This window comes from Lutjanus erythropterus, chromosome 1, assembly GCF_056507025.1.
Source record: "Lutjanus erythropterus isolate fLutEry1 chromosome 1, fLutEry1.hap2, whole genome shotgun sequence".
Taxonomy (NCBI): Eukaryota; Metazoa; Chordata; class Actinopteri; order Lutjaniformes; family Lutjanidae; genus Lutjanus; species Lutjanus erythropterus.
This window is the reverse complement of record NC_139317.1, coordinates 15,368,742-15,384,471: the sequence shown is the minus strand read 5'-3', so window position 1 is coordinate 15,384,471 and position 15,730 is coordinate 15,368,742. Positions and strand designations below refer to the sequence as shown.

General features: G+C 38.6%; 1 protein-coding gene across 3 annotated transcripts; it reads right to left on the bottom strand.

The window, feature by feature from the left end:
- Positions 1-452: 452 nt before the first annotated feature.
- On the bottom strand, positions 453-13,410 carry rbm26 (RNA binding motif protein 26). 3 transcript variants are annotated; one of them, XM_084714918.1, is made up of 22 exons: positions 12,927-13,402; positions 12,646-12,764; positions 12,394-12,512; positions 11,648-11,739; positions 11,284-11,555; positions 10,129-10,401; positions 9,789-10,031; positions 8,861-9,001; positions 8,606-8,746; positions 8,258-8,366; positions 7,967-8,123; positions 7,262-7,459; positions 6,427-6,528; positions 6,256-6,324; positions 6,057-6,155; positions 5,867-5,941; positions 5,010-5,177; positions 3,943-4,047; positions 3,531-3,734; positions 2,394-2,480; positions 1,761-1,874; positions 453-1,069 (listed from the first exon to the last, which is right to left on the bottom strand). In XM_084714918.1, exons 1-22 carry the CDS (start codon positions 12,983-12,985, stop codon positions 980-982), a joined length of 3,036 nt encoding a protein of 1,011 aa, XP_084571044.1. In that variant the 5' UTR covers positions 12,986-13,402; the 3' UTR covers positions 453-979. The 3 variants fall into 3 exon arrangements, with proteins under 3 accessions (XP_084571044.1, XP_084571030.1, XP_084571037.1); XM_084714904.1 differs by lacking the exon at positions 453-1,069 and having other exon boundaries at positions 1,688-1,874; positions 12,927-13,053; positions 13,258-13,410; XM_084714911.1 differs by lacking the exon at positions 453-1,069 and having other exon boundaries at positions 1,688-1,874; positions 6,427-6,525.
- Positions 13,411-15,730: the final 2,320 nt, after the last annotated feature.

The following is a 15,730-nucleotide window of genomic DNA, read 5'->3' as shown; positions in this document are numbered from 1 at the left end:
ATGTTGAAGCCTCTTGGAGAAATGAGTTGATGATGGGACACTCTGGACAGACGGCTCCTGTAACAAAAAGAACACAAGTGGTCTTAGTTATTGCTGTATTAGTACATTTATCAAATATATTACAGTCAAGTTACATAAATAAAGATTATGGTTAAGCTATGCAATAATTAGACCTCATTTTAATATTCAGCAAAAAATATGTAAATAATATCACAGTCTTACCTCAGCATGGATATCAGAGTTATACATTAGGTTACCTTACCGATCCACCAAAAAAAAAAAAAAGGTAGGAACTTTTTTTTTAGGAACTTTGCTCTTTAGGGGAAGAGGAAGGTTTTTTGTTTTTTGAAATGGTCTTTTCTTTCAGCTCTTTTAGGAGTGATTTTTTTTCACTGCCACAACATTTTCTTTTCATTTTTTTTCTTTTTTTTGTCTTTTTTTTGGTTTTTGGCAGGATGTTTTCAGACCATTTCAATTCTTTATTTTTTGTACAATCCAAAGTAAAGCCAAGAACTGAGAAGCCAAGCTTTCATACAAATCATTTAAACTCAGACATAAAATATTTACACATGAGCATTTAAACCAGTCAAACTAATACTATTCTGCAAAAGCTACAGTCTGTCATTCAGTTAAATTACAACACAGGTTTTGTTTTCTTAAACTGACAGTTCAACAAGTGATCATCTGTCACATGTCCAGACAAACTATTCGTGAACCAAAAATAAAAATAAAAAAAAAATACAGAACTATTTCTACATTAAGAGCATTAAAAAAATTCACCATTGTTAAATTGTTAAAACAATGAATCAAACTTGCACATGGTTCTTCTGCCAGTTACACATTTGTGAGGGAAAAAAAGTCTAGCCAAAGTGAAATGTGCCTTGTTGATTTATAAACAGGCATTGAAATCTTATAAAGTTGCTGGATTGTTGGTTGTCCTCCGCAGCAGTGCAACCTGGGAAGAGCGGCAGACTGATCTTCATCTGCGCCAAGAGCGAGGCTCGTTGTCATCTTCTTCCTCGTCGTCGTCCTGCAGCAACGCATCGTCACTCAGGGACTCATCCGGGTACTGAGAGAGAAGAAAACAAAACACTGAGATTAGTGACTCTGTAGATGATTAAAAAGTGAACAAAAGTGGAGAGAACTTCTATTTTGAGCATCATCGGAACTCAACTTGCACCATAAAAGGTCTCAAGGGGAACTAAATCTTCAGCATGAGAGTATAATGCTGCACACAGACAAAATATTTAATGAAAGTGATCATGCAAAAGCCACATAAAGGTAGTCCTTCCTGTAATGTGTAATAGCTCCCTCTTGTGTTCTCTAAACATAACACAACAGGAAAGAAGAAATTTGTAAGCCTTTCTGATGTGATTTCTAAAGTAAGCATTTCCCAGTGGATCTTTATTCAAGGATCAATGATAGTGCTGAAAAAAAAATAAAAAAATAAGAACAACCCTACCGTACCTACCTAAACCTCTTTCCACTCCTTTAAAAGAATGCCAAAAACACCTATCCAAGACATATCCAGAGTAGACTGAAAACTGTTCTTGAACCATTTGACTAAAAGAAGTTTCAACATACTAAATACATTTTTTTAGGTGGAAAGCCCAATGGGACTACCTATTTCAAAATTCAAATATGAAAACAAGATAGCCACAGAAAATTATTATTTACATGTTTTTCGTTCTGTCACTGGCTACACAAAGTGCCAGTCATCCATACAATCTGTTAAGAAAAAGCACAGAACGTCTACAAACCTCATCCTCCTCTGGCTCCGCCTCATCAGTATCTGCAGTACTGAGAGTCATGGCAGCCTTATGCCAGGCCAGGCGTAAAGTCTGGTTGTTGAACCTCACTCCATGGAGTGCCGCCTACAGGTGGACAGAACACAGAGAGCAGAGGGGAAAATGCAGAGTTAGAAGTCAAAATACCGAACACATATATTTGTACAGCAAATATATGACACGACTGTACACAAGCTGCGACAGAAACTCTTTCAACTGTTCCAGGCTCATAAATAAGTCACTTATAACATTTCTGGAGTCTTAAGAAATCCAAGAAGGGGAAAGTATTGAAAAATTCTTTTATAACAATTAAAATGCCTTTATTATCATGGTATGGTCGTGTTAGATCTTAAAACAAACTTTAAGACATTTTTTCTCTCATTCCAAACACATTGAGGACACAAAATCCATTGAATTTCCTTGTGTTGCAATTTGTATGAGGTTAACTCACACTTTTGGGTAAAATTCCTGAACTATAGACAGCATACTGTATATGCACATGAGTCCAAAAACTTCTAAATAGGTTTTACTGTTTGAGTCTAGAGAGAAACAACATTTCTGTGTGTGTGTGTGTGTGTGTGTGTGTGTGGCTGGTGGTTGACTCACCTGTTCTGCCTCTGCTCGAGACTTGTACGTGATGACTGCAGACAGGTTGTTTTCATCAATCTGACAATCTTCAATCTCTCCAAATTGCTTCAAAATCGTGAACAAACAAAATGTTGGTCAATTAACAGCTCACTCCTGTGCAATTCCTGAATTCTCGTATGTTATGCAACTTCTGTCACTGCAAGCACCTAATTAACAATTACTGCACAAATTTTAGGGGATATCTTTTTTGAGGTTCTGTTTTTTGACACGTTGCTTTTAGTACTGTAGCTGCCTGACCTCATCCTTATTAAGTTTAATGTGACATGACGTGATTGTTGTCAGTATCATAGCTGTTAAACTCAGCTGTATTTATAGTACTTATACTCAAACATACTCAGAATTCTGGATGGACTAAGATGAACTGGTACACATTATGCAAAAGCACACATAAATTACATTTTAAGTGTTACTGTTGATGGTTATAGTATTTTTTTCTTGAGGTGAAGGAGCAGTACGTGTGTCACTTTATCACTGTTTAATTTGTATTTAGACAAACTGAACTGCAACTATGTGTTGTGGCACCACTGGTGGTCAGTCGCATTTTGCAGTTGTAACCACCAGAGGACACCATTGATTCTTTTTGCTACAGTGAACAACAGTAATAACTCAATGGACATGGTACTGTTTTACTGTGTGTAATAGAAAATTAATATTAGAGGAGTTTAATTATAGGTTATTTCTTAATTATGAAGTTAGTTCTAGAATGTTTATTGTTTTTAATCAAATCCTTGGTTTTGTTATCACTTTGGGGTTTTAATCCAATTATATTGTACATGTGTAGTAAAAAATGTATATGCGTATAATATTCAGGCTGTTGATGTTTAGATGTTGTATTTTTTTTTGTTTCTATAAAACCTCACCATACACAGCCTTCATCCAAAGTAAGATGTGAGAACAGCTGTAAGTTTTATTTATCATGTCCTGACTGACCGGTGAGCAATGAGACTTTCCACCCCCTCGACAGTCAAGCTAGCAGTGCCCTTTAACACAGAGTCGTCTGATCTCCCACCTACAGCCTCCATCAAAAGGTCACATCGGTTCAGTTTTGGATAGCAAATCCACTTTTCTCTGTCATTTCGTTTGTGGCTGACTTACAGCAAAGTGTGGCAGCAGGTCTACACGGTCCGTCTCAGCGAATCCAGAAATCTCCAGCGCTCGTGGTCGATGGTCCACGACTGCGTGCAGCGGCACGCCTCTCCCCCGTCCTCTGGCGCCCCTTCCCCGTGCCCTGAGAGCACCACGGCCCCGAGGGTGGACGCCCCTGCCTCGCCCTGGTGACAGGATTCCCCTTTTAGCTGCCTGGGTAAAAACAAATACAGGGGTGGAAAGAAGTCAAGTGGGGAAACAAAAATTTGGCTGATACACCAAAACACATAATTAGAGTTGAAGAGATAAAACTCCAACAGAGCATTTTAAGTTACAAGAGCACAAGAGCCCTCAAGTGGCAGGGAGCATTTTAGAACTTGATTTTAAAAGACAGTATTCTCTTTCAAGATCAAGTCATTACCTCAATCTGCAGCTGGGTGTACTTGATCTTCAGCATGGCAGTGTCCTCTCCAGCCTGAGTCTTCTTGTACAGGTCCAGCTCAGCATCCAGCAGCTCCTTCTGTGCCTGAACAAGTTATTAACTCACATCAGTAAAGACGCTTAAGATTACAAGTTGGAAATAAGAAGCCAAAGGCAACTGGATCGACTGAACAACAGACAGATCAGCTGCATCTGACTTAGTACAATTAGATGAAAAAAAAGAAAAAAAAAAGTAGAATGAAAGCAAGTTAAATACAAATCTAGAGCTATAAACCAATCACTGGTTACCTGCCACTAACTAAAAGTACAAGGGAAAGCAAAGAAGCATATACTGTGTATAACTGATTGTGAGAGGACGTGTGGGTGTCTGTTACGGCTGCACAATTGATCAAACATTAATCTTGATTAGCCTCCCAAATTTAACTAAACATGATCAACTGTGATATTGGCATTCAAAATGCTTCACTCACAGAAAACACTAAATCATGCATTTCCTTAACTAACCACACATAACAGTGCAAAATTTATTGGATGTTGCAGGTGGCACCCATAGTAGGAGAGTAATATAAAACAGCAGGTGGGCAAAACAAAAATCAAATGTCTGGAGTAGATGGTTAGTCTCTCAGAAGAGATCATCACCCTTTTAGAAATATGTTGGATTTGGTGCAAGTGATGTGATCATATGTCAAGAGTGCATGAGATGTGTCTGAGTCGCAAAGCAACACAACAAACTTGTTCAAACACATGGGAAAAAAACTCAACAAACTGCAGTAAGACAAACGCAAAGAAGAGTAACGTTAATAATGTTACCTCACTGCATCCCTGTCCTTTCAGTACAATTTTATTTCTATTTTGCTTTAACAAGCACATGCACTGTGAATAAGGACCAGTGTTATTGTGATGCACAGATTTGTACATTATTAGGAAAGTAGCAATTAATAATCGTGATCTCAATGTTTAAAATAATCAATCAATCATAACCATTATTATTTTGACCACAATTATGCAGCCCTAGTGTCTGTGTGTTACATCATGTCAAAGCTCTACCTGGGCCTTGCTCTTGGCTGTGCGGAGTGGGTTGTTGCTGCTTGAGATTCCCTTTATCTCCTCTTGCAGTTTGGTGATGCTCTTGGTTAACATGCCTAAAGTTTCCATGATCTTGGATTTGTCCTCTGCCTTCATTGCTTTGTTCTTCTCAAGTTTGGATATCAGAAGCTGCAGAGCAGGAAAAAACACACACACAAAGAATCACAAGTTTAGCTACTGTTTGTGCCACTTACAATAGAGTACTTGAATAATTACAAAAAACACTGTCAGCCACAAGTCACACAGGACGGGAGACGGAAAGATTACAACTGTGATGACAACCTGGATCATTTTACTTAAAACATTAAACTGCTTTATTTCCTGTCATCCTCAAAATGTAGAAATAATAAAGCATGTTGATACATGATCTCCAACCTCTGACTAAGATTACACAGTAAATGAGTCACAGATCTAACACAAAGCTTTCAAATACTGTTGGTACATTTACACAAAACACTGACCACATGCTGTTCACACAGTGAATCAGAACTCTTTTACAGCTCTCTCACACACACACACACACACACACACACACACACACACACAAAATAAATGGTTAGAAGGTGGGTTCATTATTAAGTTTCGAGTTGCCAGGTCTATCAAACATCCCCTACGCTTATCCCAACAACTGTAGCTGATGTCCACAGACCAGCTGCTGCTATTTATAGCTGACACCTTCAGTTTATAAAACCACGTACACTGTTTAAGTACTGATAATGGCAGGATGATGGGTAAGTAATGGTGTATGTCTGAACACTGTGTAACATCAGTAACACCTACTACTACTGCTGCTACAAACCTTTTCCAGATTATCTTACCTTCTGAGTCTCAATGTGCTTCTCCAGTATTTCCTGCTTCTTCTTCCTTACATCCTGCTGTAGCTTTAGAGCTTCCTGTGAAAGGAATTATGGGAAATTATTATACCATGCCTTCTGTTCTTAACATTGGAATCCAATTTACTTGCTATCCATGTATCCAGTCCCGTTTTTCTACCATTCCCTCCATCACCTGCTTCTTCTTCAGGGCTTCCTCTGAGGTTTTCTGAGCTGCTTTCAGGGCAGCAGGATTATACACAGTCTTTGTGAGGCCCATTGATGTCGAAAACACCTGAAAAGGGGAATAAGGTAATAAAAATGTACATTATTTTAAAGAGAAGGAGAAAATCCAAAAGTAAATCAGTAATTCTGAACAGAGAGTGGACCCTTACTTTTTCAACAGGAGCTGCTGGTTTGGCAGAGAAACCCAAACGGTCCTTCACTGACACTTTGGAAGGATTCTGTACCAATGGGGGAAAAATACGTAATGTTTATACACACCTTCTGCAGATTTGGTCAAGTATATGCGAAAAAGCACACCCTCTGCACCATCACACACATACCTGAGAGGCTACACTTGAGTCTTGGGAGGGCTCAGAGTTCGCAGTGAGCAGGGGTCCGAGACGATCTTTGACAGACTGCTTCAGAGACGTGGCTGACGGCTGCTGAACGACAGAAGATAACAATCCCATCATGTCAGGGTTAATGCATTAGTGTATGTCAACATATTAGCAACTGTCAGACGACAATTATTAAAATAGCCTACGACGACTTCAGACAAGAGACAGACATCAGACGCAAAGTAGGCTTACTACTTACTTTAACCCTAAACCTAGCCCTTTTTCCTTTATCCAAAAAATTATCTAATCTGTGACTTAAAACCATGATACTATCTCAACCATACAGCTTAAATTGTATGTAAACCTTTTAAAACGACTCTCCAACTAGTAGATGTGTTTAATTCTGCATCAGAAAAAACAATTAACACTGTTAAAACAGGAATGTTAGTAAACTGGTCTGATGGTGCAAGATCAAACACGCATGATGTTATTCACATTTGGCTAGTTATCCATTCGCTTGAGTACAACACCACAAATAACAAAATGTTGCCAGAAATGCAAGGCTCTTTGCAAAAAAAAAAGTTTAAAAAAGGACAGTTTTCAAAACCAATTTAGTCTCTCATTTGTTTTCTTTTAACAAGACAAAAAAATTCTCAAATACAAATAAACAAGTTTCAAGAATCACAACAAATTGACTTGTTCATTGTAAGGCACATCTTATTTCAAGATATTTACCATTACTGGGAAATTTGACTCAAGTGAATACTAATAATTGTTTGGGTTAAAACAAATTGAGAACCACATGTTATGAAAGACAGTTTTAATTTTTTGTTTCTACCATAGCTGGCTGTGTCTGAGGCTGCTGCTGTGAGTGAGCCTGGCCCTGGCTCTGTGCATCACCCCCATCATCACGAAACCAGTGCACCCTGATGAAGCGGTTGTTGAGAACAGCCTCAGTGCTTTGCATAGCCCGCTTGGCCTCGTCCGGAGAGGCAAACTGGATGAGTGCACCTTCTGGGTCATTGTGGTAGGCAACCTGGAAAATGAAATAAAAATTGTACAATGAGACAGTGGTGCATATGCTGTAAATCCTGCAGTTGATAGTGGGATAAATAAATTATATACTTGAAAATATTTATTTAATAGAAGTTGATTCTACTTTTGATTCACATATAAACACAACACTTTTTGAAGGTTTTGTTTATATCCTCTCCTATTTATCCAGCTCAGTCATCTGAACAGAACTTTAATATGAATAATTCACATAACCTGAGCTGAGTTATGGTCAAATGATCATTTTTAAAAACATTAAGCATTCAATCTGAGCAGATAAGTTTTTTTTTTTTGCTGTGGTACTGAAAGAGGTATTGAGTATTGCTTTTTTTAATTCTAGTGTTGTATCAAAGATTAAAATTCTGGTATTGTGACAACTCTCAATTTAAACATTCCTCAACTTTTGACTTTAAGTTAATGGCTTGTCAGATGGTATAAGCCCTAGTACCCGTCAAACTTTTATATCTTACAGCACAACATGGGGACTGACCTGTAGGTTGACGATGGTGCCAAACTTGCTGAAATGTTCATTGAGTTTGCTGATGTTGTTGAGCTCGGGGGGAATTTGCCGAACCAGCAGCTTGGTGTTAGGAGAGAATGGGGCTCTTTTGTGGTAGCCCTGGTGGTTGGGTTTGTTGAAGTTGGGCCTGAGAAGAGAAGAGAAATCATTCCACAATTCAGTGGGGATGGTATTAAAAATACTTCTGTCAAATCTGCTTAATCCATGAGTTTAAAGACAGCATATTACTTATTTTTACATTACAGGAAAAGGATTTCTTACTTGTCCAACCAAGGCTTCTTGGAGGGGAGGCCTCCATCATGGGAAACAGCTGATCTCTTCCTCGAATCAGACTCCATAACAATCCTCATGCTGTTGTTGGGAACCTTGTCTGGTGAGGGACAAACACTGACAGGTCAGTTCAGAGACTACAGCAAACAGCTCAGAAAAAAATATTTAAACAAGTAGCATGTTGTACTAAACCACTGGTATTCTCCTTGTTTCTAAAGCAGCAACCAGCCATCACATTGGCCAGAGTACCAAAGCATGTTAATGGCAGGATGGACAGTATGTGCCTATTTTAAGACAATCTATTCAGAGCTCAGATTGTTCAGTTGATGTGAACAATACCTCTCTGTGGCTGGTCCACCTCCCCCATTGTGAGGCCAATCAGGTTGGGTCTCTGGGCATTGACCCGGTGGCGGTAGATCGGTCTAGAAGTATTAGTGATGCTGGGAGCCTCAGGATTGTACACATCTGTCTCATAATTGTCTGGTCAGGAGAGAGAGGATACCTTAACTCATAAAACAGCACAGCAAGGTACAGTTACATTGATTTATAAAGACAAAATTAAAACTGTAACATTAAGAAACACAAAGCCATTACCGGAGGTGAAGAGTGGCACTGAGGCCTGGGGAATTGAGGAGCGCATCCCCGAGGTGACAATGGTGGGAACAGAGCTGGTGATGGAATTGGGAGGAGCATCCATGCCTGACGGTTGCAGCAGAGGAAGCGGAGGAGGAGGACCTGTGTCAGACAAAAGAAAACAAAATACAGAATCTTATACTGGAGCTGAATCTGTGAAAAAGAAAACCTCAAGACTCACATTTTGCATGTTCTTCTTAGCTGGCTGCTCTTTTGTTGAAGTCATTTCTGTCTTGTAAGTTCTACCTTCTTGCTTGGTTCTTTTCAGCCTGTTTGGTATTTTTGTGCAAAATGCTTTTACTGTCAGGCACTGCAACTTCTTCTTTGTTTTAAAAGCTTATATACTCATAATCTCATTGAGAGGATGTGAAGACATGCAACAGGATCGCCTCAGTGTGCAAACTCTTCCCACAAACTAGCTTAGGTTAAACACAAGTTACAGCAGCACAGCTGACCTATTCAACATCCATTTTACACAACACCACCACTTTGTTAACATTTTCTTTTTCCTAATTAATCTTGTCTTTTAACAATTTCCTGTCATCTATATTTGAAATAGTTGCAATATTTTAAAACCAATTTGCAATATTCCTCTTATAAACTCATTGTTGTATAACTCACCTGTAAAAAACATGCCTTTAAAAAAATGTTTTGTTTTCATGTCTGATCTCATTTATTTTTTTTATTTTTTTGCACTAGCTGAACTTTTCCCCATATTCACTGGATGATTAACTCTGAAACCCCCAATGAAAACAGCTGCAAATAAAAAAAGTAGATATACTTAACGTTTTATTAAGCCCAAATCCACGTGTAAGAAAAAAATGCACTTAAATTTCAGATAACTGTCAAAAAATACATTTGAATTTCAGAGAAATTTCTGAATTCTTACCTGCAACAGGTGGAAGGCTGGGTGGGAGGGTGCCTGGTGGGGGCACAGGGGGCCGAAGGTTCACGGGTGGGGGGTTCATGAGAGGAGGTGGTGGTGGGAGGCCTGGGGGTGGCGGTGGGTCCACGCCTGGGATCGGTGGAGGTTGGAAGGGCAGCATATTGGGCAAATTGACATCCTCAACTACAACTGGGTCACTTCCATGGTCGAAAGGACACATGTCCCCGCTCATGCAGAAGCCTTTTTCTGGAAAAGACAGCAGACACGTGGAGAACATCACATATACAAAAATACAACAATAAAAATCTACCAGTCTAAGAAAAAAATAATCAGCTTTCCTTACCATCATAATCCCGACATCTCTTCCTCTGCTGAGGGGGTGGTCCCCTAATAAAAGGCCCATGATCCACAGGGTGCTCAGAGCGGAAGTCTGACCAGCTCTCAGTGGTGTTGTTACTGTGGTGATGTGTGGGGGCGATGACTGTAATAGTGCTGCTCAGCGTTGGCACGGGGAAGTGTGTCGTGGCGGCAGTGGAGACAAGGGCTGCTGGGGTGTAGCCATCGCCACTCTCTGACCTGTGATCGTGATCGTACTTCAATTTCCCAGAGTCTCGTTCTGCAAACAGACAAGAACGACAATTAATAAAAGTAAAGTAATTGTCATTATGGCATGTACCTGTGGCAGGACATTACACATTCATCCATTCTTTGTTTGTCTGCGTTGTGTACTTATGATCAGCTGTCTGAGGTGCTATCACAATCAGCTGCAAGTGTCACAATTCTCCAAATACACAATCCAATCTCACTTTTTATTCTAAGAATTTTCTACTTTTCTTTAGCACTGGTAAGCCGTTTTAAAACTATGAAGTCTTGAGTTGTAAAAATCAACAGATCATTGGTTCTATGCCATGAAAACGGCCATTTACATTTTTAAATTGTTCTTTAGCAGATTGCATATATGGTATAAAGTGAGACATAATAGCCAGTAAACTACGCTGTGTCACATTTGAGGAGTTAATATTTATTTTATAAATTCTGGCACCCCTACTGTTGGGCTGTGTCAGCTCAATGCTCATAATGTGCAGTAACTATTTGACCAAACCAGAGCTGGTGATTGTTGGAAAAATGTTAACACGAACCAGGATGATTTTAGTGAGTTTTATTTTGTTTCTGCCAAGTCTGAATGTGTGTTTTATGATCAGAAAAATGCTGTTTCTGTGAACAGAGTCTGGTAGCTTTGAGGAGAGCAATAAATCTGCAATTTCTGGCTAAACAAAAAGGGTCTTCTGGTCAGCTGTAATCTGTCTGGACACACAAAACAGGGCCATAGTTCAAACAAAGTGAACTTTGAGCACATTTCCAGGTGTAAATATGTTTCAAAACCCAAGTTTTGGCATCACTGTTCTCTCAACAGAAAAACAATGATAAACTTGCATTAAGTAATCCTGCCTATGCAGACCGTCTTAGATAATTTTAGATCTGTCAGTAAGGTTCTTACCTCTGCTCCTGCTTCTAGACCGACTCCTGCTGTGTGACCGGCTCCTGCTGCGATCTCGATCCCTGTCTCTGTCCCTGTCTCTATCCCGATCCCTCTCTCTATCGCGGTCTCGGATGCGATCCTTGCTCCAACTCCGGCTGCGGCTACGACTGTAACTCCGACTGCGGCCTCTCCTGCGATTGTAGCGCTCTCGGTATGAGTCCCTCCTTGGTGGGTTGCGGTCATAGTCCCTCTTCCTAGTACGGTCGTCCCTCTTACGATCATCCCCTCTCCTAAAAATGGGGGCAAACGAGGACATGATAATTAGTGACACTGCTGTACAGACAAAATGAAAGAGAAAGTGGAAACAGGAAGTTTCACACACCTGCCATCTCTGCTGTAGCGAGAGCTTGATTGCGGAGGGCTGTGATTCACTCGGCGAGAAAACTTCTTCTCCCGTTCTTCTTCACGATTTGGCTGAACAAAGAAAAAAGTAAATTCAAATAAATACGGTTTATCTAAGATGACCTCTGAAATGGCAGGTCTTCCATTTTGTTAGGTACCGTTTGGTGCACGTGATGGAACTACAACATTATTTAAATAGTTATCCTGTGAACAGAAGTGAGAAGTAAAGAAATGCAAATACTCTGTCAGAGTTCTTAAGTAGAGTTTTCAGGTATCTGTACTTCACTTGAGTATCCATTTTTCTGACTTTTACCTTCTGCATTTTAACAGAAATATCTGACTTTCCACTCCTCATTACAGTCATTTTGATGCATTTGCAAAGAATTCTTGATTATTTTTTACTGTGCATTATTGCACACCGTTTTCCCAACACAAAGACCAACTTCAACTGAAATGGATGGGACAATAACATAGATGATTCCTTGGTGTATCCATGAGTGCACATCCCGCACGACAGACATAAGATAAAAACAACACACTTTTTTATATTTATACATTTCAGAACTTGCCCTTTTTACCTTTTTCTTGAACGAATTAGTTGAATCAGCTTATCTATTACTACCAGGCTTTCGTAACACAAATATCTGTACTTCTACTTGAATAATGAATGTGTATACTTTTGCCACCTTTGCATGCTAGATATTCTTGACCTTTAAAGAAGATTACCTCATCTTTTTTTGTCTCTTCTTTCTCAGCTTTGACCACAGGGGCTGGTTGCTCTGGCTGCGGGAGGTAGCTTTTGTTGTTAATGGCTTCAAAAAGCTTATCCACAAATGGCTGGGTCTCTGAAAAAAGGTAATGGTGTAAAACTAAGATTATATATCAATACACAGATGAATAACAACACATGCAGGATGACAAGATATAAGAAACAAGACTTGAAAAATAAAGATTTCATGCAAGAGGTGGATTAATTACCTTTCTGAAGAAATACATCCAACTGGTCTATACACAGTGCTTTAAGTTCCTTCTCACTTTTGTCTTTCTTCACCAAAGCAACAACATACTTGGCGAGGGCAGAAGGGTCTGCATCACAGCTGGAAATATTAAGGGAAAAAAAGACAAACGTAAAAAAAAAAATTCCTCAGTCACGGATAAAGAGTGTCAGATAATTGCTGTCACCCGTGCACTGGGTGAACTGTGTGTTTGCTTGACTAACATTAGCTTTAGTTGTGTCGCTAACAGCTAACGATACTTACATAGGCTCGAGGGTGTCAGACAGCCATGTTTTCAAGGCATCAAGGTTTTCAATGATCATTTTAGATCCAGCCGAACTTCTCCTCCACCACGGCCAGAGTTTACGCTAGCTGGGGCGACGTTATTGGTCTGTTCGTAAAAGGACAGCCGAGATTAGCAGATGAAACCAGCCACTTGTGGTCTTTGGCTAGCAACGTTAGCGAAACAGCCGCGTTAACGGTGGCCAGGTTAGCCACGTTAGCATACGTCTTTCCAGGCCCCAAACGTGCTGCACGATTCCTCTGCTCTCGAAATGTGTTTACTGTGGAAATGCACTCGGAGCGAGTCTTTTACCTCTTAACGTTTAACCAACGAGACCTGAAGGCTGCAGATTATTTTTATCCGTTAAACTTTGAGGAGCATCCACGCTTCACTTGCTATTTTATCCCCTCTTACTAGCTAACCATGCCATGGCGACTATTTACTTCCGCTTGTGCTCTCGTTGGCAAAATATCGCGAGAGGGTGATGTACAGTCTGTACTCATACGGTATAGTCTGTACTGCTGTACCACAGACTTAAAATAGGCTCACAAGTTTCTTTATAGTAGCTCGACAACAACCAAGGCCAGATATTATTCTCATTTATAATCAGAAGTTTACTAAATACACAACAATGACGCGAAGTTATTACAGTTTTTTTTTTCTCACATTTAGACATCCCAGTCTCAGTACACATATTCACCAATGTCTCCTCATGCTTGTTGTGTTGACAAATTTGACCACATTGACAGAGACTAAACTTTACTGTCTTTATTTTGTTTATTAAGTGTAAAATATAGTTTCAATTAGTTTTTCTCCTAAAGTCTAGTTTTTATATTTCAGTTAAGTAAAATGTGTGGGAGTTTTTTCTATTGTGTCACACCTAGTTTTAGCTTTTAGTGTAGTTTTAGTCAACTATAACAACCTTGCTAATATAAACTAAAATGGACTATGGACAGTGCTATATTTTCATTGAAACTAAATCTAAAGACCATTCACATAAAAATGAAAGAAAAAGGATAAACATGCACCAATAATAAGGCAAAATGTACAAACTTTTAATTAAAGGTAATTATATCTTTTTTTAAAATCAGTGACTGAGTTGTGATTCAAAATCATATTTTAACAAATATTCCAGGGACTGTTTCCAAAAAGCATTTTATGACTGGGATACCCTTATCTTTGTCCCATTCTATGTTCATCGGTTAAGATCAATTTAGCTTAAAGATGCAAACTATTAACATCCCAGCAACTAAAGTTGGATTAAAAAATAACAACCATTAGTTTGACAGTACAGTTTCTTTTTCTATCAAGCTACTGAGTGAACTATTTAAATCAGAGACATGATATTATGTGGTATCGTTGGACACCATGGGATCTTCACAAGGAAGTGAAATGAAAAAGCTGTGGTTTTGAACAATTCTTGGTTGCACAATATTTTGAGTCACTGAAATAATTCATTTATTGGCAAAATCAGTATGAATTTACATGTACCTAATGCACCCAGGAACTTAACTCTCAAAAACTATTCAAAGTATTTAGCTTATTTAGTTATCCCTTGTTTTCTTCCATTCCTTTGTTTGCAGCACCTGTAAATGTCTTATGAGCATGAAGGACTTAAAGGCCTTGACAAAGGACAGCACACAAACAATGTTTAAAATAATAATTTGATCATTTTATTGTTTTCCAGTTTCACTGGAACTACAGTAAAAAGGTACAGAAAGACAAAAGAGCAGATAAATACAAAGATATAAAATGTTTCCTTTTTCCTCCATGCAAACCAGTGTGATCTTTCATAATAATACAATCCATCCACTGACATCCAACAACTTGTCTCTTCCCCTTGCAAGAACTTTTCTGTAACATACATGATCTTTCTCAACAAAATCACAATGTAACTTATGTTCCGGTAAAAATATTTCACACAAACAGCATATAAACCAAAAATACTTAACACATTTTTTGGATCCAAACATATTGTGTGTAAAAATAGATATACATTCCATTACTTGAACAAATATTCTACTTTTAGATTAACTTCTTGGTGTTAAGTTCCACAGGATGATCAAATTACTTTATTTAAAAAAAAAGCTGAAAGCCCTCTTCTTAAAATTATACATTTAAATTTGACAATATTATACACAGTTTTTTTTCTAATTAATGTTTCATGGATATACAGTACATGGATTAAAATCATGTAATGCCACTTCAGTGATGTAAATGTTCTTCCTCGGTGTGAATAAAAACATTGTGGTGGCAGAAAAAAAGAGCGACCTGCAACAAAATTTTGTTTTGTGATGCAATCTTAAAATAAAGCTCATTATATACATACTGTACCTCTTAGAACTTTTTTTTTCCCAGTACATTCATGGTTGCCCTTCAACATTCTCAGTGAATTTCTCTCTCAAACGTAGGGAGGAAACAGTGTGATTATGTATTAAAGTGTGTGCACACATTATACATGCATACATGCATGCACATGAATATAAAATAATATAGTTTGAGTACATAGATTATGTTCATATTTCCCACTCACTATTTTGAATAGAATGAATGGAAGGAGTAACAGTCCAAACTGCAGTGGTTTTCACAAAGTACAATCAATATACATAAAAGAACAGCTTTTATCTTTACATCCTCAGTCCAGTACTATTTTTGTGTCCTCATCACTAACCAACGGGAGAAGATGAGACATTTCTTGCCTGAGTAAAACCTCAGTCTCTGCTCACTATCTACAGTCTAACAGTGGAAGGTGTACTAAAAGCAGTGTATTTAAAAACAAAAAACA